Genomic DNA, 24,198 nt, shown 5'->3' with positions numbered 1-24,198 from the left:
GAGGAAAACATTGGGCCACTTCTCCATTTCCCACACTCAATACCCAAACCATGAAAATAAAAATCTCTTCCAACATAAATGTCATTCATGAAAGCTAAAATAGAGAATAAATTTTTGGTTTCCTTATATAAAAAAAATATCAATGATAAATTTATTATTATAATTAAGTTTTAAAGGTTTAAAGGTTTTAGGTTAGATTTGTTGAGTTTAAGATTTTTTTCTTTAGTAAAGCGAACACTAGATTTATGTTCATGGGGTAAAAAAAAACAATGAACTAGAAATTTGGGATCTTAAAATCTTCGTTGACATCAACCAAAATTGACTTACGACGATTAATGGTGGCTGACGGTGATGATATTGGTAGTGAGTGGAGGCGAGATTTTGTTTCAATTCAGGGGCCAAATTATATTTTATCTAAAATTTTGGGTCAAACTAAAAATTAATCATTTCTATTAACGTTTCATGTCATCAAACTAACATAGGTAACGAATCAATGATAAAGTAACAATCGATAACGTAAGTGATTAAAATTTAATAAATCAATAACATAAATCATCAAAATATATTTTTTTATAAATCAATCATAAAAAATAAACAAAATTAAAACGAAAATGAACGTATAATCCAAAAAGGAATTTTACAAATTTTGGAGCATGTTTCAACATAACAGGTAGGCACATGAAAAATGAGTACAAGGTTCCAGTAATGGCAAGTCTTACTAAATTTAGGGTTCATGCAAACAAAATGAGAGAAAGTACTAACAACTGCGAGGGAAATTTAAAAAGAAAAAGGAGACGTCAAATCAAATAGTGGAAGACAGTTATGTGTTGATGTCCCCCTAACCATTAAAATTTCAAAATCCAAAAGAAGACAGAGATTTGAGCTAAGAAACATGAGGCGCGTATCTGCATATCCGAAGAGTTACTTAAGCTCGTGTGGCGATGGAAAAAGCTTCTGGAGGCTCGTGTGGCGGCGACGGTTGTTGGATGACTCCTAGGGTTTCAGAAAACCTTAAAATTTACTTATGTTCTATTATTAATTTTGGTCACTCGCTATTAAAAAATTAATAATATTACTAATATAAGGTTTTATAGAAAAATTATTTTTATGTGTTTTTATAGAAAATATTAATAATATTTTAATTTTTTATGTGTTTTTATTGAAAATTTATTTTCGCCTCTGAAATATTATAATTTTGTCATTTCCTAAAATTTTAGAAGTCCATCCCTTAACATAATTTTTTTTGCGTTTGTCCATATATATATACACATATTTTTTTTTATAGAAAGTCATTAGTTTTATTAAAAATAGAAAATATCCAGAATTACAATGAAGATTTACGAGCATAACCGTAAATTAAATTATAATTAGAACATTTTCCTATAACCATTAACACAAAAACTTGCCACATATATCAAATAAGGATCATAAAAGGAAAATGTTAAAAAAATATAATAAATGCTCGAATAAAATAAGATACAAACAAATTTGATTGCATTGACAGACTAACCACAAAATGAGATGAAACTACTAAAAGACCACCAATAAATCGCAAATCATAGTCAAGCAACGTGAAAAAATTATACACGAGCGCAAAAAGCGTATTTAAATCAATACGAGTGTCCAAAGCAGGGTTTAGCATTTCCTAATCTTCTTTATTAAATTCATAAAAGAATGCATAGACAAATGATTGACAAAGAAAACTCATGAAATAATATTTGAGATTAAAGATGAAAGGTTTCCTAATCTTCTTTATTGTCGACAAAATCAAATCTTTAAAATCAAAATGGTTATTTTTTTCTCTTAATATTTGAAGGCTGAAAATGCAGCGATTTTCTGGAAAAATCATTGATTTTTAATTATTTACGTGTCAGACACCGTTATAGAACATATTACGGATCTAGCATCGACTCATGTTGAAAGACACCTCCATGAACAGTGACTAACGTTAGGGATATAGAGCGGGTGTTAGTTTCATAATTTTTTTATAATAGCTCCTAATGTGTACTTAATTTCTGATAGGATGATTTTTGTGTAAAAACGTTAACTTTTTTATTTATTTTTGTGTGTAAAAAAAATTTATGCATCAAAATTTTTAAATATTCTTTTGCAAATTATTTTATAACTCGACAAATTTTGATTTTTGCATGAAATTACACAATACATATAATCTAGTATAGGAAAACTTTGAGGGTAAGTAATTTAAAATATGAATAATTTTATAAAAATTTTATAACTAGTATTTATTTTACAAAATGATGATGTTGATAAGAAATATTTTATAATTTAAAATATTATAAATTTTATATATTTTTGAAAAATTTACTGATTTTTTAATTAATTGTTTAAAATATAAAAAAATATTAAAATAAACTTTTAATTGCAATTGAGGAATCAAATGAATTATTATTCATTAATTATTATTTTTAGCAATAGTTAATAATGTTTATTCATTTTTAATAAAATTAAAATTTAATATTTCTTTTATATTAAATAAAAGTAATATTAGAAAGAATATTTTAAAATATATATGTGATATATTTTAGCTTTACATTCTTTTTTTATTGAGTTTTGTTACAAGTTTATAGAGTAACACAAAAGAAAGGAAAAATATTTAGATTTTCATGTATAGAGGTGTTTAAATAACCGAACTAATTCGGTTAACCGATCGAACCGAATTAATTCGGTTAATTCGGTTCGGTTACCGAATTAGTTCGGTCGGTTAATGGTTAATAAAATTTTTAGAATTCGGTTAACGGTTAATTCGGTTTGAATTTGGTTAATTAACCGAATTAACCGAATTAACCGAAATTAAATTTTAAATATTAAATATATTATATATAACATATGAGCTCAACCCAAATCATTTAAAACCCAATTAATAATTTAAGATCTAATAACTTTTAAACTTAAATCAATATTAATTAATTAAAAAATTATATAAATTTTTTATTTTATAATTATATATTATTTAAATTAATTGTAAACTGTTTTTTAATTGAAAAATATTAAATATATTATATATATAACATATGGGCTAAGCCCAAACCATTTAAAACCCAATTAATAATTTAAGATCCAATAACTTTTAAACTTAAATCAATACTAATTAATTAAAAAATTTATCTAAAATTTTTATTTTATAATTATATATTATTTAAATTAATTATAAACTTTTTTTGAATTAAAAAATATTTAATTTTTATATAAATTAGAAAATTTTAAAAAAAATTCGGTTAATTCAAAATTAACCGAATTAAACGAGTTATAATTCGGTTCGGTTAATATGTTCGAAAAAAAATTCGGTTCGGTTAACGGTTAAAGAAAAAAAAAGTTTGGTTAATTCGGTTCGGTCGGCCACCGTTTTAACCGAATGAACACCCCTATTCATGTATGTATTTATACTTTTCTTTTAGAAATATTTTATCATAATTTTTCTTAATTAATTTGAATAATAGCAGAATAAATGATTAATTTGAATTATAACTCGTATATTTAAAATTCAATAAAAATACAATAAAAAATAATTAAAAATGAATAAAACTCAATAAAAAAGGTAAAACTAAAAATATCACATATATTTTTAAAATATTCCTTCTAATATTAATTTTTAAAAAATAATATAAATATTAAATTCTAATTTTATTAAAAATGAATAAACATTATTATCTATTGTTAAAAAATAATAATTAATTAATAATAATTCATTTAATCTCTTATTTATAATTAAAAGTTTATTTTAATTTTTTTTATATTTTTAAACAATTAATTTTAAAAGTCAGTAAAATTTTCAAAAATATATGAAATTTATAATTTTTAAATTATAAAATATTTCTTATTATCATCATCATCATCATCGTCGTCGTCATCATTTTGTAAAAGAAATACTAGTTATAAAGCCTTTATAAAATTATTTACATTTTAAATTACTTACCCTCAAAGTTTTCCTATACTAGATTATATGTATTGTGTAATTTCATGCAAAAATAAAATTTGTCGATTTATAAAATAATTTACAAAATAATATTTAAAGATTTTAATGGATAAATTTTTTTTTTCAAAAAAATAAAAAAAATTAGCGTTTTTATACAAAAATCACCATAATATAAATTAATTACATATTACGTATCATTTTTAAAAATATTACGAAACTAACATCCGATCATTACAAATAAGGTACAGTACATAGATCACGTCTCAAGTGACGTTAAGGCGCGTATGCAAAAGTATTAGATTCGTAATATTTTCTTTAACTATATCTTACAAGTAAATAAGTGATTTTTTTTAGAAAAAGGGCCTGAAAACGCATGATGTAAATGTGCTAATGGTCATTTCGAATTAAAATGATTAACTTTCAGCTTTAACAAAAGATAATTATATATATAAAAAAGGGTAAACTATGTACACGTGCTTCTTTTTAATTTTTTTTTAAATATGTACACGTCAAAAAACTTTCATTTCAGGGACAATTGGTCAGCGTGATTTTACAAGGGCGGCAATTTTGTATGCAGAAATTGGTTTCGAGACACGTTTTCTTCATGTTATCATAAAACAATTAACAAAAATTCAAAAACAAAGCATATTAAGTAGGGTAAATTAATAGGAATTACAGGTTGATTAAAGGAGGATGGAAAAATGGTTATGGTTTGACCAAGTAAAAAAGAGAAGCAGGCACACGTGTAACAAATCAGTTCCGACCACCTCAATCTTCCAACATCCAAAATACATTAGTGGAAGTGCATGGCAACCAACCGGACATCAACGAACCCTCCCAAATTTAATCTCCACAAAGCCCCTCAATCCCTTTCTTTTTAACCTCAATTATATGCAACATGTGAAAACAATACCCCATCCACCATTCAAAACCGCCGATCATACGCCGCCTCCGCCGACGCTATGATCGCCGTCGTCACTTACTACCTCTCCCAACACCCTTCCATCGTCGCCTTCCGTTGGAGCCACACTCAATCATGGGGCTCCACCTGGTCCTTCCTCGTCACCTCCATCGCTCTTTACCTCATCATCTCCTCCTCCATCCACCTCTTTCTGTGCCTCCTTTTCCGACGCGGCCGCCCCGTCTCCCTCGGTCCGATCCCCGCGCTGCATAGCCTCTCGATGATCGTCGTATCCGCCGTAATCTTCACAGGGATCTTCCTCTCAGCCGCTGCGGAAATCAAGGAGACCCGATGGTTCTGGCGCCGTTCGAAGACCCCGTTCCAATGGCTCCTATGTTTCCCCCTGGGAACCCGTCCCTCCGGCCGCGTCTTCTTCTGGTCCTACATCTTCTACCTCTCCCGTTTCCTCCACATGTTCCGCACCATCTTCTCCATTTTCAGGACCCGGAAATTGACCTTCTTCCACCTCTTCAACAACTCCATATTGACGGTCATGTCCTTCCTCTGGCTGGAGTTCTCGCAGTCGTTTCAAGTGCTGGCGATCCTATTCACGACCCTCGTTTACGCCGCCGTCTACGGCTACAGATTCTGGACGGCGATAGGGTTACGAAGCGCTTGCTTCCCCTTCGTGTTGAATTGCCAAATCCTGCTGTTGGGCTGCAACGTGGTCTGCCATGTTGGGGTTTTAATGCTGCATTTCATGAAAGGCGGGTGCAATGGGATCGGAGCATGGGTTTTGAACTCTGTTCTCAATGGGTTTATTTTGTTACTGTTTTTGAAGTTTTATGTTCAGAACAGAAGAAAAAATGGCAATGGCAATGGCAAGCAAACGCCGGTGATCGGGGAAATTCACAAGGACAAAGGTTTGTGACGAGTTTAGGTTGTCGGGTTATCTTAAATCTGTAAAGAAAATGGAAAATAAGGCTATTAATTATGTACATTCTGTAATCTTCTTCGTTCGTCCCGTTCAGATTGTTTATATTTTAAATGCAAGTGTGTTTAATGAAGTGTCCACTAATAGGGTAAATTAATGTGGAGATCGTTTTCAAATTTACGTGACATCTTAATTGAAAGAATTAATTCCTAATTTTTCTTAATCCCATCTCTTACTATCATTGGCAATGGTTGATGACATGGGCGGCGCCACCCTATCACTTGGGTGTCAACTGACACCTCAAAGATAATTTATTTTAATCTTTTTTATAAATAAAAATAATTTAAAAAGAATATTAATACCCTTTTTATCTCTGTTTTGAAAACCAGACCGGATCGTCTGGTTCAATCGGGAATCGTTGTTTAGTCCGGTTCAATCTAAACCGGTTGAACCGCTATTAATGAACCGGCCAGAACCGTTGAACCGTTCGAACCGGATCGGCTGAAAACCAGGAAAAACCGGGATTTTTTTTTTTTAAAAATTAAACCAAACAACGTCGTTTGTTAAACGAGTCAAGTCGAACTCGAGCATTGCTGAGCTCGTCTCGAACTTGAAAACTTTAAAAGTAAGCTCAACTCAAACTCAGAAACTAAAAATTATCAAGTTCAACTCAAACTCGAAATATAATATTGAAACTTGAACTCAAAAAGGTTTGAACTTAAAAAAAAATAGAAGCTCGATTGAAGCCTAAAATTCGAGCTTGATTGAAGTGAAAGAATAGTTCATTCAATGCTCACCAAAAGGCTCCATGATTTTGAATATCAAATTATCTCTATTATTTATAGAAGTTAGTTGTGATGCGCTTCTATGTTTCTTAGCAATGTGAGATTGTTTTGTTCTCATATTTTTACTCTTTAGACTTTTGGGATGCTCTTCTATGTTTCTTAGCAATGTGAGATTATTTTTAAAAAAAAAGATATTAAACCAAACAATATCATTTTGTTATGATTTTTTTAACCCCAAATTTATTTTTTAATTATAGTTATATAATTATATTTATTATTTAATATGTTTTACCTTAAATATTATGTTGTAGTTAATTTGAATCATTTTGTTTCACTTGATTTTATGGTTTTTAACTTATATATGTTATGACTTGCTTTGAATATGACTTGTGATATAAAAAATTATTTTTTATTAAATATTTTTGGTATTTTTATTTATTTTTTTAAATAATTATGACGTCGTCCGGTTCTTTCGACTGATCAGATCGATTCGACCGATTAAACCAAAGAACCGATAGCATGACCGATTCGCTAACCGATTCGATTCTGAAAACAAAGCTTTTTTTTTATACACAAACTGTATCAGAAAATAATACAGTTATAACTATTACATCGACATCACATCATGGAGATAGGATAGAATGGACGGTTTTGGTATCAGAAAATGGAATATTTCATCTTTCGTTTGCATATGCAAATGCTAGTTGGAAACAACCATTTAATTTTCGGAGTTTGAGGTGGTGTTTTCTTACAGCAAATCAAGAAAAATAATCTTTTTGTATTCATTCCAAGCCAACAGATTAGATTACCAAGAAGAGGGTTGAAGATCTATGCCACAGAGGATCCCAGGAAGCAAATAAGCATGAAATCAATAATCAATTCTCATAACAGTTACTCCATAAAAGAAACTCGTAAAATTGAGTGGCTTAAGTGGTAAAAAGAGTTTTTTTTTTCTTTTTCTTTTGAAGGTATTGAAATTGAATAGCTGTATTTATAGGGTTTGTAAATACAGTGACGGAGCCATGTAGTCCCCGGAAGGGTCAGTGCTCCCAAATTTTTTTACCATTAAAAAATAGGGATAATTACCAAATTAGACCTTTAAATTTTGATTTATTTTGATATTGCCCCCTATTTTCTATTGTTAATTATACTTTACCCCCTGAACTAAAATTTTGGCTCCGTCCTTATCTATATATTGCCAATAACTAAGAAAAAATCTGAACAAATACTACTTTATAATCACTTGAAACTATAAAAGAAAAAAAATTAAGGTTGAAAGATCAACTACGAACTAGTTCATATTTGTGTCACAATAAGATAAGGCAATGTCATCGTTGAAAGAATATTACGCCAGTTATTCTATTAATTTTTTAATGGTAGATGATCAAATTGAAACCAAAATGTAATGTTATGTATGATTTTGAAAACAAAAATTATTTAGATGACCAATATGGAACAAAAAAGATAGCTGGGTACTAAACCTGTGGTTTTTTCCCTTTATTTTAAATATTTACTTGGTAATTTATTGTTCAAGTTTTATAATTTCTTATTATCCGATTTATTAATATTGTTTGGGCTAAACCCAAAGTGTTTATGAAGGAATTAAATGGATCCATTGGAACTTCAAGTGGGCCAAGACCACACAAAAATAAAATCCTATATCTTTCCACGTTGCTCCTCCAGGATTTCAATTTTTATTATTACTACAATACGATTCATAAATTTAGATTACAATTATTAAATTCTTCAATAAATAAAATTTCAAAAAAAAACATGTCCAGACATAATATAAATAAATATATAAGTTAATAAAACTTTCAAACTCAAAAAATAAGGTAAAAGGAATATAAATATTTTTAAGAAAAAAATTAAATCACACAACAAATTATGATAGATATGAAATATAACGAGAAAAAACGATTTGGGCACAAAAATAATCTTTTAAGTTGAATAATTGTAACAAACTATGCAATTACAATATTATTAATGTGATTTAAAAGAAACACACGCATTTCAATAACAAAAAAATATCTGTGTACGTAGAAATTTTCCGTTGAAATACTCACCAATCAAAATCAAATATGCTACCTAGAACGGTCCAAATTAAATAGGACAAAACCTTGAAATTAGAGAGCAACCAAAAAATATCATGTTTTAGAAATCTCGTAAACTCGAACTTAAACCTGGTTTATTTTTCAAGTTGCTCAAGTTCCCAGCCCCTTTGCACTGTGATTTTCTTAAAGCAGATCTCCCCCTTTCATGGAACACATGGAAAATGCTTGACCAACAAATGGTCTATTAAATTATATAACTGTTTGAAGAGAAAATATATATATAAATGGTTGAATATTAGAGGTACAAAGGATAATGTTTCAAACAAGAGACGAATTGTTAGAAACTTGCAATTACTGAAAATTCCAATGTATTTCTCACACATTTATTTCCTAATTAAAACGTTGATGACGAGTTTAGAAAACATGATTGTTTCACGATGTCTTAAAGGGATTTGTTGAAAGTTGAATAATCGGATTAGATTCGTTGGTAGACGTTGCCAAATTATCAGTCAGGGCATATATATGTTAACAATATAAAATTTTTAAACGGAATGGGTACAAATAAAATTTTAGGGTGTGCACCGCACATAAAATAAGTAATTGATTGAATAAAATTCTGATTTATAGTGAAAAAATCTTTTTCGACTCAACATAATATTATGATTACTTTTTATATATTTAAAGGATAATTATAATGATATATATTTATATTGATTTTTCAGTTAGGTTTTTATTTTACCTAATGAAAATGAAAATTTCTATATGATTTAGGTTGAGTCGAGTATAAATTTTAACCTGGAAAATCATTTAGAATTTCGGATCAAGTAAAAGTCTTTCAAACTCGATCAAATCGAATACAAATGAATACATTTAATTTTCATGTCGATTTGGGTGGACTAAAAACTTGATTCGGCCTAACCTGTCTTGGTCCTAACTTCATCTGACTAGTTGCCCTAAAAATCTAAAATCACACAAATCTGAAGATCGTTGAGCATAATTTTATTCACATTAATCACATGGAAATGAATACTTGCAGCTTAGAATGTATTTGTTTGTTGAGATTTCTGCCAATCACCTTATTTTGGCGATATAATGTCTTGCCATATCACAAATCAAGTGGTCCCGTGGAAAAGAAAGTTTTATTATTCTTTGAGGATTCGAGTTCGAGCACCATAGATTCTATGCTAATGGTGTGAGCGATCAATGTCGTAAGGTTGTAAGTTATCTTTGAACATATACTACTTTATACTTGTCAAGATTAATAAAAAGAATGTATTGCGAGCTAATTTTGAAGAAGTCAAAATATGTAGGTTAATTTTTGTATTTGAATGATTTTGTTTCTATATTCAAATGTTAAAATTTAATTTTAATATTTTGATAAATTGAGAGAATTAGCCCAATAACTGCTACCGAACCCCATTATTAATAATTAGATTACAATTTTCAAATAAATTATTAATTTTAATATATGAAATAAATCTCAAATTTTGAAGAAAAAAAATAAATAAAACTGAGATTGGCTAACTATTCTAACCTTTTGGAAAGGACAAAAATTGATGAAAATTACAAAATTCTCATAAAAATATGAATTTCTACATCTTACTGAGATAAATGGAAATGCTACAACGTGCAGTTTACCTGTTGGGACTTATTTGTCAAACTTGGTAGCTGCATGTGGGGACTCCAAAATTGACTGATTTTTTCCAGATTCGCCTAAAGTGTACAAAAGTATTTCATTTTTATATTTTAGGCATTATTTAAATGAAAAAAATATTTTTCCGGATCTAACCCAATATATAATTTTGTGGAGAAAAAATCCAAATTTTCAGCTTAAATTAATTACAGTAGAAAAAAAGGTGAAATTTGACTTCCAATAATGTCATTTCTTGAGTGATTACATCAGCCAATTGATTTTAAACTTGGATACTTGACCCAATATTTTTCATGTTTAAAGAGGAGAATTAGAGAGAGGATTGACAGGGGAGGTAGAAAAAGAACAGGACTTAAAGAACATTACACAAAGACGCACCTAAATCCTCAAAAAATTGTATTTTTTTTCCTATTGTGAATTTTATAAAACATTAAAACGAGGCCGTTTGAATGCTTGATCCGACGACGACGACGATGAATTGGGGTAAAATAATTCTCTGAGCTCGTTATACCTACGGGTGTCAAAATTATTAGCCTTGATGAGCTTCTGCTGCTTTGCGTTGAACCTGCTCTGGTAAAAACCTTCAAATGAAGGTTCCCTGGATGTCCTGAGGAAAAATGCATAGCCGGCCATGAAATACACGGAAGTCACGTAGAAACAGATGGGTTCCATCACATCCCACGTCAGTTCCCAGAAGGTCAGCCTCATGAATCCGGCGGTCTGAACAACCAAGTAGGACAGGCCGAACCACAGCTCTCGACGGACCAAGGAATCGGCTTTTTCATCAATCACGGCCTTCTTCTTCTCCAACTCCACCAGCTCTTTTCTTCTCGGGTCATTGGGACCCGGAACTGGTAAAGGAATCAGACCTCCTAGTGCTTCTGCTACCTGTAATCAGAAAAACGAAAAACGCTTCCGGGTAAAACGTAGCTCATTATACATTTTGGGATTCTTTTACTTATGACGACTCAAAATAATCACCATTAAAAAAAACAATCAAAGAAACAAAACTTGAAAATTGAATCAATTCTAAAAGAGAGAAAACTTCTGTTTTTATGCAAAATAAATAAAAGGATGGAAAACATTTGAGTACAAGAAATAAAAAGCTTAGAAAAAAAAAGGTTAATGCCAAGTTGAAGCCCATCCTTATCAAGAGTCAAGATGTTCCAACCAGCTTTCAAGGTCAATAATTTTCTCCAATAAAAGCCCACGAATAAAAAAGGAAAAATAACAGCCATGGCCAGCCGGCCAGCCGGCCAAGTGTCTCACCTTCCCACCGTCATCTCCCTCACTCAAAAATTAACCATTTTTTAATTAACAACAAATTTTACTTTTTTTCCCCCTTTCCATTTTTCTGAAAAATGAATGGGGTGGGGAAAGGGTGAAGGCGATGGGGTTGTAATTTGTAAAGATCCTAAATCCCATTGCATTTATTTTGGAGTCCTTCAGTTCTCAGAAATCATCTCAAACCTGGAAACCTTTTACACGGTTTTTAGATCGGTGCGAAAAATTCCTGCCGAAAAAGAAAAGAAAGAAACACAAAAATGCCCACAAAAAAACCATATCAGTTTTCAATCTAAAAATCTAGAAAAAGTATAAATTATATATAAATTCTTGTTAAACATATCTTTTTTTCCAACCTCCATATGCATAGTCTGTAAGCCAAAAACACGAATAGAATCTCATCCGCAAACAAATGAAATTTCAAGAGATGACTATTAGGGGTAGAAAGTTTATCTACCTGATCGGGACGTAAAACGACGACGTTTCCCAGAACGATAACAGATCCAGATTCGTCTAGCAACTTCGCAAACTGCCGTCCCTGCTCGGGATCCGAACAACTCTCTCCGCATATCTGAATAAAGTCCGAATGAGAAATCCATGTTTTACCGGTCTCCCTCAGCCTCGTTTTCACCACCTCCAACTGCGCAACCCTTAACAACTTCTTGGTTTCCTGAATCGACAGTGAGGCTACCTCCGGCACCGCAGGTTTCGCCGCTAAGTGCGGACTCAACCCATCCAAACGGATCCTATCCTTCGACATATCAATCTCCTTCAACCTCTCTTTCAAATCCTTACCCATCGGTAACGTCCTCACTGCCGGTGAAACCGTAGCTCCTTTATGAAGGAATCTCTTGAACACGCCATTTTCCTTACCGTTACCTATACGATCACCTGGATCCGGGGCTATGTCGGTCGTAGATTTGCCGGCCGTCTGCGGGATTCGGTTTTGAACCGTTGATGAGGAAATCCGGCAATTAGTAACAGCCTGTGAAGAAATTTTCGAAATATTGAAAAGCTTCTCCACCAAGGTTTTCTTCAACGCCATTGCTAAAACTACAGAAAAAATAAAGCGACAAGGTAAAGGTAAAGAATTTTCCCCCGATTTAATTGGGAGAGTACAGATTTTGAAAGCTTTACTTGTTTGGTGATGGGAAAACAATGGAGGATGGTTAGCCCATTTTATAGTGTCCAGGAATGGAGGAGGATGACTAGGATTAGGAGATTAAAATTTAAAAATAAAAAAATAAAAATAATGTCAAAATAACGCGATAATTTGAGGAGTTTTGAAACGGCACTCGTTTGGTTTTCTTTTTCCTTTTCCCACGTCTACGAATATTCGATGTAGGGATTTGGCGTTTTTACGAAAAATCACCCAAATTATATAATATTATCTGTTAGGTATATTTTTTTTAAATATTATTGATTTAACATTATTTTTGACAAAGTAATAATAAAACGTGTTTTAGAAGACGTATTTTTACAGACGTAGACAAGATAGAAGTTACAGGAGACGCACCTTCTTAAGGTTCTGTCTGAGATAGTGTCACGGTGAAAATAAATAACCCAACTTGGTACAATAATTTTTTTTTTCAATTGGTCAATTTCAGCTCAAAAAGGCATTTAGGAAATTGAATATATTCACATCATCAGATATGTCCGACTGTCGACTATAACGATAAGCTTGGTGAAGCTTTTTACGTTCCAAGATATATCATGACGACAGCGTAAAATGTTAAACCTTGCCATGAGAACGCTACAAAAATATTTGGACACATTTCATCGACAGGCGTAATGTATAACTCTGGTTTGGTCTGAAAGGATTAATTGGAAGACAATATCAAAAATAAAACTTGAGCATTCACGGAATAACAAGACAGCATTAACCTAAGATTAATTAATAAAACTGGATAACTTAAATAATTTAAAATACTTTTTTCTGACACGTTATAAGTTAGGAGAGGTGATGTATGTAATATCATTTTTTCACTTAGTAAACTTAAAAAAATAGTTCATAAATTCGATGCTTTGAAGACTTTATCCTACAGTATATAATGCTGGATTGTAGTTCATGGAAGTTGGTAATATGAAAACAACAAGAATATGATATTGAAGGAAGCCCTCAGCCTCAGCATCCAATAGAGGAGCATGCATGTGTTGTCTTTAGGAAAATGGACTAAGCATGAACCATTTGCACTGTATTTTTCTCAATGTTTCCATTATATTCTATGAAGATTATGAATATATATATATATATATATATATATATATATATTGGAATAACTAAATTATTGGCCTGACCTACTTAATTGATGCGGATTGTGGGCAAGGGTTTGGCCTATGTCATCTCTTTTTTGTTTTTTTTTGTATTTATTGTTTTTGGATAAATGGAATTTCATCAAATGTGCATTTCTTTTGCAATGCCAAATCCAAAAGAAAAAGAAAACATATATATTGATCCTTATCGTTGAAATTTTTGAAGATTGATTTTAAAAAATAATAATAATAAGTCGAGCTGATAAAGTATATAGTGTAAATTAGTATTTTATCCTGGGAGATAATTCAAGATAAAAGATTTCATTATCCTGCTTAAAGTGAATTTTCTTATGCCAGCAAACTTGTAGATATTGACTCAAGGAAACATTTCAATTTATAAAAAAAAAAACAAAAAATTTATAGCGGCGTTTGTTCAAAAACGCCGTTAATGTTATCCTTCCCCAGAAAGTTGTTAAACGTCTTGATCAACTCTGCTCTAGATTTCTTTGGAAATGTTCTGATAAGGCATCATCAGGTGGAAGGATCAGTTGGGATAAAATAAGCTATCCCAAATCAGAGGGTGGTCTAGGTTTAAAAGATATTAGCTCCTGGAACAAAACTTACATGGTTCATCTTATTCGGAAATTACTTGCTGGTGAAGTATCTCTTTGGGTAGCTTGGATCCACTGCTATGTTATTAAAAGCAATAACTTCACTGACATCAATGAATGTTCAACTTATAGCTGGTGTTTCAGAAAACTTATTAGATTAAGGAGTGAAGCCCTTCCCCTTCTTAACTATGGTATATCAAAGACACGAGATTTATGGGAGGGACTGAGAGTTCACAAAACAAAGGTTCCTTGGCACATAATTATTTGGTTTCCACTCCATATTCCTAAGTTCAGTATTATTTCATGGATGGTCATACTTGACAGACTCCCAACACTGGATAGGCTTGCTAAATGAGAATTATTTCTGATGAGTTATGTATTTTATGTAATGAGTCTCTTGAAACAAGAAACCATTTGTTTGTTAGCTGCTCATATGCTACTTCACTGTGGAATTCTATCATGAATCTTTCTTTATTGAGTAACATGCACAACACTTGGGAAATAAGGATTGATTGGGCTTGTCTTGAATGGAAGGGTAAATCCATGCTTATCACCATTCTGAAACTTGTATGGACTGCTTATATCTACTCGATATGGGAAGAAAGGAATAGAAGAATATTCAGAATAGAGTCAAGATCGCCTGATCAAGTGCGAAAGACCATAAAAGACCTTGTTCAATTCAAACTTAGTGACAGGAATTTTAATAGAATTGACAAAGTTAACATTAATCTTTGTAATTATTAGGGTATAGACTAACATATTTTTTTGTAAGTAGCGTTTATACTCCCAATTGGGACGTGTTGTTGTTGTACTTCTTCTTTGAATAATAAAATTATGCTTATCCAAAAAAAAATTAGTAGCATTTATTTTCAAAAAGCCGCTACATACATGTTTTCGTGTAATGCTCAAAGACCATACATACGGTTAAATGAAATTTAATTATCAACTCATTGTGTTTTTTAAAGCCCGAGATACATCATAAATTCCTTAAAGCTCACAATGATTTCAGAGTGGATACGTGTCCACCCTCATTAAGTTGTGGCTCCGCCATCGAGAAAGACAATGAAAAATTTAGAAATTTTAATTAATCAAAGGAAGTGAAATAGAGATATGGTTTTGCGTTCATATATAAAATATGTGAAAAACGGACGGAACATGCACGATTTGGATGAGTTCAAAAGTTGCTTACGTCTTCGTAATTCGTTAGAACTGCTCAGCATTAAGAATTGGGGCAGACTTTATTGAGTAAGCACGCCAAAAAAGAAAGAATAAAAACAAGACGATACCAATTTTATTTGTCATTGATAAGTTAATTAACCATTAAAATTAGGTCAAATGTTTGTTTATTTATTTTTAATTTTGGAGCATTGCTGATTGGCTATGGTTGTGAGCACCATGAATGTCATGGTTGTGAGCGTTCAATATCAATTGGCTGAGAGTTCGAGCACCATGAATGTCATGGTTGTGAGCGTTCAATGTCAATTAGCTAAGAGTTATCTTTGAGCGAAGTTATTTTTGGGAAAAAAAATAAATTTTTCATAGTAATCGAATTATTTCAGATGACAAATTTAAGATTGTGTTTGGTTAAATAAACAAAAATTATTTTTTTATCCTAATTTGAATTATAAGAGGCCTTTTTATTTGGTTTATCATGTTTCTATTATAAGAAAATAGATAACAAATGTGTTATATATATATATATATTGAAAACGAAAAATTAGTTTTATTTATTTGCTTTTGGGTCATATTTGTTAAAAGGTTCTATTTTTGGTTCTAACTTACCATATAAGTTTAGTTTATTTGATCTATACTATAACCCTTAAAATTGCTAGATTTAATGTATTATTTTTTTATATAAAAAGCCACTAGTTTTATTAAAAATAGAAAATATCTAGAATTACAATGAAGATTTATGAGTATAACCGTAAACGTAAACTAAATTACAATTAGGACATTTTCCTAAAACAATTGTGATAAAAACTAGCCACCTAAATCACACAAAGACCATTAAAGGAAAAGGTTAAAAAACCTAACAAATATTCGAACAAAATAAAGATACGAATAAATCTGATTGTATCGGTAAACAAACTATAAAAGGAGATGAAGCTACTGAAGGCCACCGACAAATCACAAATCAGAGTCAATCGACGTGAGAAAACTATTCACAAACGTATCCAAATCAATCCAAATGTCCAAAGTAAGGAAGATCATCATGATAACAAACAAACGCCTTCTTGATCAGTCGTGACGATGTCAAATCCAAGCTTGAGAAAAAAGATAAACGAAAAAACGACAAAAAATTGAAAACTATCAAAAGGCAGAATAAAAACGTGACACAAAGAAAGAGATAAATGTAATAGATTTAATTTATTATTTGATACTCAAATTTCTATTTTTCTTTATAAATATGGACCAACATCATATTTTAGATTTAAATTAAAAAACTGAATCATAATCAGATAACAGATTTGGATGAACAATAATAAAACTGACTAATTGTAAGTTAAAAAGAAAATATAATTTTCAAGAAATAAAATATTACTCAAATTCGAAACCAAGAAAAGTTATAGTAAACAAAATCTTTGTGATTTGTATTATGTCTCATGAGTGCACATTTAATTGATTGAGAAGAAAATTTATGGCATTCATGAGATGGTAAATGAACAAAACATACACAACCAAAAGATGTTGGTAATAAAACAAAAAGTAAAGAGACTCAAATTGCAGAGTTTTGAATGACATTCTAGGCGTGTAAACGAGTCGAACGTTCAGCGAACCGTTTGACGGGAAGTTCGTTTATTTATTAAACGAACGAACATGAACAAGATTTTATATTTGTTTAATTAAATGAACGAACACGAACAAATGACTAACTCGTTTATTTACGTTCGTGGACGTTCGATAATTTGTTCGTTTTATGTTCATTTATGTCCGTTTGCTTATATTCAGTCTAATCTCTAGACTCGTTTGAAATATTAAGACCTAATAAATTTTAAACTTAAACCCATTAATATTTTAGGAACTCAATTAATTTTAAACCCAAATAAAAATATTCAAATCAATTAAAGAAAATATAAATCCCAAAATTATTTGGAAAGAAAAACTCTTCTTAAATATAAACCCAATTAATTTTATGTTTGTCCGTTTGTGTTCGTTTATCATTTAAACGAATGAACATGAACAAGTTAAATTTCTTAATAAACATACACGAACAAGAAATTTCGTTCGTTTAGTTGTTTGTGTTCGTTGATTTATTCAGTTAAAATTAAATGAACAAACATAAACAATCATCATTTATATTCGTTCGATTCATTTACAGTACTATCAAATTCTATTCATAAGGTAAACTACTTAAGACAAAACTTCGCCGCAAAACTGAAATGGAACACAAGATTCAAGTAATAAAGCATAGTAATTGCTAAGAGCTAATTTTTCACTCGATTATAAATGTGTTAAAGATCAATGCAACTTCTAGAAAAAAATATACAAATATTATTTAGGATATATATATATCTAGAGAATATTCTAAAATAATATAACAATAGTAGATATCTAAAATTATCTATAAAATAATTTATATATTTATAATGCTTAATATTTAATATTTTTGTCTAGAATTATCTATGAAATAATTTAAATATTTACAATGTTAAATGACTAAGATGTTAGCATGTGTCAACAATTCAACAATCACTAAAATTTATAAATAGGGGTAATATTTACCGATGTAAATATAGAGTGAAAAGGAGTGACAATGGTACAAAAAAGTGTGAGTTAGAAAAAAAGAGAACGTAAGGGTAGATAAGAAAAAAAATAATGTGATAAATATATATATATTGTTGAGTCAATGCACGAGCTCTTCTTTCCTTCATAGTTTACAACAAATATTGTAATTGTATTTTGTATAATAAAAAAATTTCTCCTAGATAAGCCTTATAAAGTGATAGCATAATAAAACTCATCAAACAACTTCAGTTGTAAAAAAGAATACTGATCTATCTAGAAGTTTTGAGTTCAAACAGTTACTTTTGTAAGGAATGTTTTGTCAATGATTTAAAAGAATTTTGAACATATATTATTTTATAATCATCTTAAACTGATAAAATGAGTGATAGTGAAATAAAAGCAAAGAATTTAACACATTTGATTGATTTGGTAAACTAATTAACATACACAACGTGTTGATGTATTACTAATATAAACATTCCATCAATTGATCAACGCAATTTTTGCTATTGTTGTGAGATATTTTAGTTTCAAGTTGTTGTGTATTTTTCGTTATTTACGGGGTGAAATGAAAGTGGTTTCTATTTTTAACAAATAAAGAAAAAATATATGAATGAATGTAACAGAAAATTTATCTTTAAAAAAACAAATACGTTATAGATATTAAAATCATATTTTTGTGATACACAAAGGGGAAACTACCTATCTTCATTCCTCTGGTCGGCATTTCCTGGAGCAGGTTCGTGGCAACAAAGCAACCAAACCAATGAGTTATTACTTGATTCATAATCTCCTCTAACATAGTTAAAATGAATGTGTGGTAGCAATGATTCGGCTGTTTAAAGTAAAGGAAACGCAGAAAGAACTTGCTGGAAATTCAGATGGTGGAACCCCAACCAAAAAACAGTCGGCGGGAGAGCTGCGTTTACACAAAGGTTAAGCCCGATTCGGTTATTTCAATCGAGGTTTGTGTTCTCCCCCTCAATTATTTCCTTCATAATTTTCCTTGTATATGCAGACATTGCAGAGCTGAACCTGCCCGATTGTTGTACCATATCATTTCCTAATGGAAAGGATGATCTCATGGAATTTGAGGTTACAATTTCACCTGAAGATGGATTTTATGTGTAAGGAATCGTTTGTTTTCTCGGTAATTTTTTGATGTACGTGTTGAAAATGTCGCATGCATTAAATAATTATCTAATATATATGCATTAAATATGTGGATCTAATTGTAAACAAATGTATATCTACTGCATGGACATCATAAATTTTTTGTATTGAATGTATTCTAAATCAAGTTCAAACACATTCGATGTCTTGACCGAGTGGCTGCTGTTTCTTACAGTGGTGGAGCATTTAAGTTCTCGTTTCAGGTTTCTCCTGTTTATCCCCATGATGCACCCAAAGTCAAGTGCATCCCCAAGGTAGTATATTAATAATCCTTGCTCATTTTTATTCACTCGTTTGCTTCTTTGTTCAATAACAAAAAGGGGAAAAATAAACAATTTGCAGGTCTATCATCCCAACATTGACTATGAAGGAAATGTTTGCCTCAACATCTTACGTGAAGACTGGAAACCTGTGCTGAACATAAACACCATCATTTACGGATTATATCATCTTTTTACGGTATTCCCCGAAACTGCAGATACTTCTAGGAATATTTTTGCAGGCATCTGACATTTGTGGGATCTGTTTTCGTAGGAACCGAACTATGAGGATCCCCTGAATCACGAAGCTGCTGAAGTGTTGAAAAATGACCCGAAGGCGTTTAAGAATAACGTTAAAATGGCTATGTCCGGCAACTATGTGAAGGGTTTGGGTTACACCAAATTTTACTAGTTTCTTTCTTCGTAGGGTACCTTAAAGTGCTAATGTTATTAACACTTTTCCATGGCCTGTCTGTATAGTTTTATCTGCAAATTACCTCTGGTTTTGGTTTTCTCAGTGGGGAAATTGTTTCCGGAAAAGACCAACCAGATAGTTTGTTTTACTTCTAATGTTATTGTATGTTTTTTGTTTTACTTAATTCATCTGGTTATGAACTAAATTTTATATTTATATATATATTCACTCAAATCATCTCTTTCTCTTTCAAAGTGGCCACTCTAACATTGTGACGGTCCCGCCAAAAGAATTTATACAATGGCGTGTACAATAGACAACACAATCCGAAAGGAATCGCCATCATTGATAATAGCCCTCTAGACAATGCAACTGCCTCCCGCGGAGACCCCTTTATCGGATCGATAGACCTTGAATCGTAACCGAACATCTTCTCCGATAGAATACCGACCAAGGGAGCAGCGAATGAAGAAATTGATCCTTCAAAAGCACGGTCGAATGCGTAGACCATGGTTCGGTGTCTAGCGGGGACGACTTCAGCGAACATAGGACCATTTGCAGCCGTAGAATTCCAACTGATGGTTAAGCCCATCAAAAAGAGAGTGACGGCAAAGCTGTGGTAACTACTCGGGGATTGTGGGATCATTTTAAGAAGGAAGAATGAGAATGGGATGCCCATGAATGCACTGAACTGAGCGCACATGATACGGCCGGAATGCGGATATATTTGTGACATTCGATCCGCCATTAACCCGCCAAGAAAGGATCCAATCGCGCATCCGATCGCAAAAAGACTTAAAAGTGCTGCTGTAGAACTGTGATCAAAACCTGAGAAAGGGAATGAAAGACTCATTGGTGTCAAAAATTAAGCACCAATCCGATCATTCTTCTCGAACAATAATCGACATGGTAGTACTTACCGATTAGTTCGAACCACATAGTAAAGAATACCATGGCCGTCCATGGTAGTGAACCAACAATCCCTTGCAAGACAATAATCTGAAATGTTGGAACCTTTATAACAGCCTTCGTTGCCACCCAGGACTCGAACCAAACTGATGACGCTCCGGCCGTCCCTTTCCCTATCAACTCATCCCTACAACTAAAAGCAGATGAATCACTTGAAATGCTACTAAATTTAAATACCAACAACACATCACTTGATCGATTATGGCGAAATGAATCTGTTTCGATGCTAACCTATCGGGATCATAGCCAACATCTCGATTGGCAGCAACTGTTTCCCTAGGATGAAGGATCAACAACAAATAGGAACACAAGGAGACCAATCAATGAACATAAAGTTGCCATCAAAATGAAGGCGCAACGCCATTCGGGTGTACCCCAGAAGAGCTGACCGGCCATTATGGTAGCAGCGACACCGCCACCGATGCCACCCAAGGTACCAACTAGGCTTAGTAGCCCGAATCCAGCCCCTCTATCACCATCCAAGTAACTATCAGCAATGAAAGACTGAAGTGCCGGTATCACAATGGCTAGTCCAAAGCCATTAACTGCTCTCCACAGTGCAACCTGCAGAAACCGTTGGCTTCCGCCCACTGCTGCCGTGGATAAGGCCCAACACAAAGTGCCTCCGGCGAGAACAGTAGGGCGGTCGTAGTTAATTACGAGTACTCCGGCCAAGGGAGAAGCCAACCCCTGCACAAAGTTCCTTATGAAGGTGAGATAGCCAAGATCAGGGGATAATACCTGAATAGCCGGGGTCTTTCTGTTTCATCAGGGAAAGCCGGAAAGTTCATTTTCTCAGGATTTTAGATCGTTTACTGGATTTTTTATGGTTCATAAACAGCTTTACCATGAAGTGAGTATTTTTTCTTTCTATAATTTATTTATGGAACCTTCGTTTTTGCCTTCATGATTGTTTACTGGTTGCTGGTTGATCTTAAACATACCGCAGTGAAGTTTTTTTTAATGTTTTAAAGAGGCATGTCATGCTATTTGATACGTATAGGAAATATCAGTCGTATGCTATTGGATGAGCTCTTATCTTCTTTTGCAGAAAATTAAATAAATTGGATGAGCTATTATATAAACATGATCAATTTATGTGCTTCTTTGGTATTGAGGTTGTGCTTTAACATTTCACAGATCAAGAAAGGTTTTCCGTGTTTCTTTCTGATTCTCTCTACTTCTTATCAACTTGGCTGCCGTCATGGAGCGTGCTGATGAAAACCTCCTCCCATCTGTTTACAAAGAAGTCAGTGAAGCTTTCAATGATCGGATTGGTGCTTAATTTTAATGTTTCTGTTTGAAACCGATAAAATTTTGTTTCTTTCAAATCTCCTAATTTAACATTTATTATCAGACTATTTAACCATATAAAATCATAATGTAATATTTTAATTTCCGATTTACATCCGATCTCGCACAATACATGTGCAATTTAATACTATTTCATATCATAATTTAAAACTGTCTAATTTAAAATTTAATCGATTCATCTCTATAATATAATATTTTACTACACTCATACATAATCATTTAGTATCTTATTATATTTTTACCTTTCTTTATTACATTTCTTATGTTGTATTATTTTTCATTTGAGCACAGTTTCTGAAATTTTCTTTTTATAACTTTATATATAAAATATCCGTAACATCTATAATTAGATTTATTTTAAAACAAGTTTCTTTAGTGGTTGTCTACCTCCACACAACCACCCGCTGATAAAACATTTTCGGTATAAAAAATAACATTTTAGGTAGTGTTTGACATTAATATTTCTGATAGAAAAAATAACATTTTAGGTAGCGCTCTATCGGAAATATTAAAAAAATATTAATATTTTCGGTAGCACATTTTCTTAGCCTTATATTAGGTTGTCTTTCTTTAGACGTCCATCGCTTTGAATCCTTAGTTGGAACCACATGCTTCCCCCTCTTTAATCATAATTAATTAATGGTTTAATATAAAAATAAATTTCTAAACTTTACCTTCAAAAACGATTTAGTGTCTAAAAAAATTTCACTAAAAATTGGCGCCTAATGTTTTCTCAATTATACTTCTAGGTGCTCACCATTATATTTTTACTATTTAGCGTCTAACAAATTTTTCACTAAAAATTGATACCTAATGTTTTCTCAATTATACTTCCAGGTGCTCATTGTTATATATTTTTATTTTTTTAATAATAAAAATATTATTTTTAATGAAAAAAGAAAAAAATTAAAAAAAACTTAATTTATTTACAAAAGAACCCCAAACTTTTAATAAAATTATAAAAAAGTCTACCCTAAACCTTTAAATTTTAATCTCCAAGATGGAACGCCAGAGAAGCATCGACAAAGCGAAAGAGAGGATGAGTTTTGAGTGGAATTGCACGGTGTTTCAAATGGTGTGGCTTATGAACATCGAGATTGGTCGAAATCGACGAAAAAAATTGACGGTGACTTAAAATCTGATGAACCTTCGAACGCATCTCCACGACAAACAGTGGCAGCTTACGCAAAAGACCAATAAGGTTTTGATCGGGAGTCAACGTCGGTGCTAATGACGGTGACAGTGACTACCACAGATGGCTGGTCGGCGACCATGTAAGGGGAAAGTGGGAAGAGAGAAGAGGGAAGAAAGGGGGCTGCTGAGCAGTCGGGGATTTGGGTTTTTTTTAATAAAAAATATTTTTTAAAAAATTTAAAATAAATTCTAAAAATTACCAGTGCTCGACACATGTCACTTAAAGGCTAAATTTAACGGCCGTTACGGTCCAGACACCTAAAAGTGCCCCAAAGAAAACATTAGACACCTAATTTTAACGAAAAAATCTTTAGGCACTAAAATATTTTTCGAGGCAAAGTTCATGCACTTATTTTTGTATTAAGCCTTAATTAAATGTAAACTATTATTTGTATCTAGATTTTTTTTTGAATAATCTAGGGTAAGTACATGGTGGTATCTGTTTAAAGATAACTCTCAACCTTTCGACATTGATTGCTTACACCCCTGACATCTATGGTGCTTGAACTGTGTCGCTTTAGTTTGTGCCTATTTTTAACTAAAGCTTGTGAAACATTTGGATCTTTTTTGAGATTAAGGTAAAATGCACAAATGGTCCCCAAACTATATAATATTGCTTTATTAAGCCCCTGATTATTAAATGTTATAAAATGGTTCATCAACTATATGGAGTTGCTTTGTTGAGTCCCTTGGGTATTAAAAGTTACAAAATGGTTAACTGACTACTCATTATGTTCCAA

The 24,198-nt window shown here is 31.7% G+C and overlaps 3 protein-coding genes and 1 pseudogene across 3 annotated transcripts; 2 read left to right on the top strand and 2 right to left on the bottom strand.

The window, feature by feature from the left end:
* The first annotated feature begins 4,825 nt into the window (after positions 1-4,825).
* On the top strand, positions 4,826-5,781 carry LOC120118963 (elongation of fatty acids protein 3-like). Its single transcript, XM_039138874.1, has one exon. It carries the CDS (start codon positions 4,897-4,899, stop codon positions 5,764-5,766), a length of 870 nt encoding a protein of 289 aa, XP_038994805.1. The 5' UTR covers positions 4,826-4,896; the 3' UTR covers positions 5,767-5,781.
* Positions 5,782-10,668: 4,887 nt separating this feature from the next.
* Positions 10,669-12,697, bottom strand: LOC120118958 (calcium uniporter protein 2, mitochondrial-like). Its single transcript, XM_039138869.1, has 2 exons — positions 12,001-12,697; positions 10,669-11,147 (listed from the first exon to the last, which is right to left on the bottom strand). Exons 1-2 carry the CDS (start codon positions 12,586-12,588, stop codon positions 10,680-10,682), a joined length of 1,056 nt encoding a protein of 351 aa, XP_038994800.1. The 5' UTR covers positions 12,589-12,697; the 3' UTR covers positions 10,669-10,679.
* Positions 12,698-18,941: 6,244 nt separating this feature from the next.
* On the top strand, positions 18,942-19,993 carry LOC120118962 (NEDD8-conjugating enzyme Ubc12-like). Its single transcript, XM_039138873.1, has 5 exons — positions 18,942-19,068; positions 19,152-19,260; positions 19,482-19,560; positions 19,649-19,765; positions 19,841-19,993. The coding sequence occupies exons 1-5, from the start codon at positions 18,960-18,962 to the stop codon at positions 19,976-19,978; spliced, it is 552 nt and encodes a 183-aa protein (XP_038994804.1). The 5' UTR covers positions 18,942-18,959; the 3' UTR covers positions 19,979-19,993.
* Positions 19,994-20,210: 217 nt separating this feature from the next.
* On the bottom strand, positions 20,211-23,538 carry LOC120119070 (annotated as a pseudogene).
* Positions 23,539-24,198: the final 660 nt, after the last annotated feature.

The sequence above is a fragment of the Hibiscus syriacus genome, unplaced genomic scaffold (assembly GCF_006381635.1).
Source record: "Hibiscus syriacus cultivar Baekdansim isolate YM2019G1 unplaced genomic scaffold, ASM638163v2 tig00110330_pilon, whole genome shotgun sequence".
In the NCBI taxonomy this organism is placed as follows: Eukaryota; Viridiplantae; Streptophyta; class Magnoliopsida; order Malvales; family Malvaceae; genus Hibiscus; species Hibiscus syriacus.
Note: the sequence above shows the minus strand (reverse complement) of the source record. Positions and strands in the feature narration are given on the sequence as shown.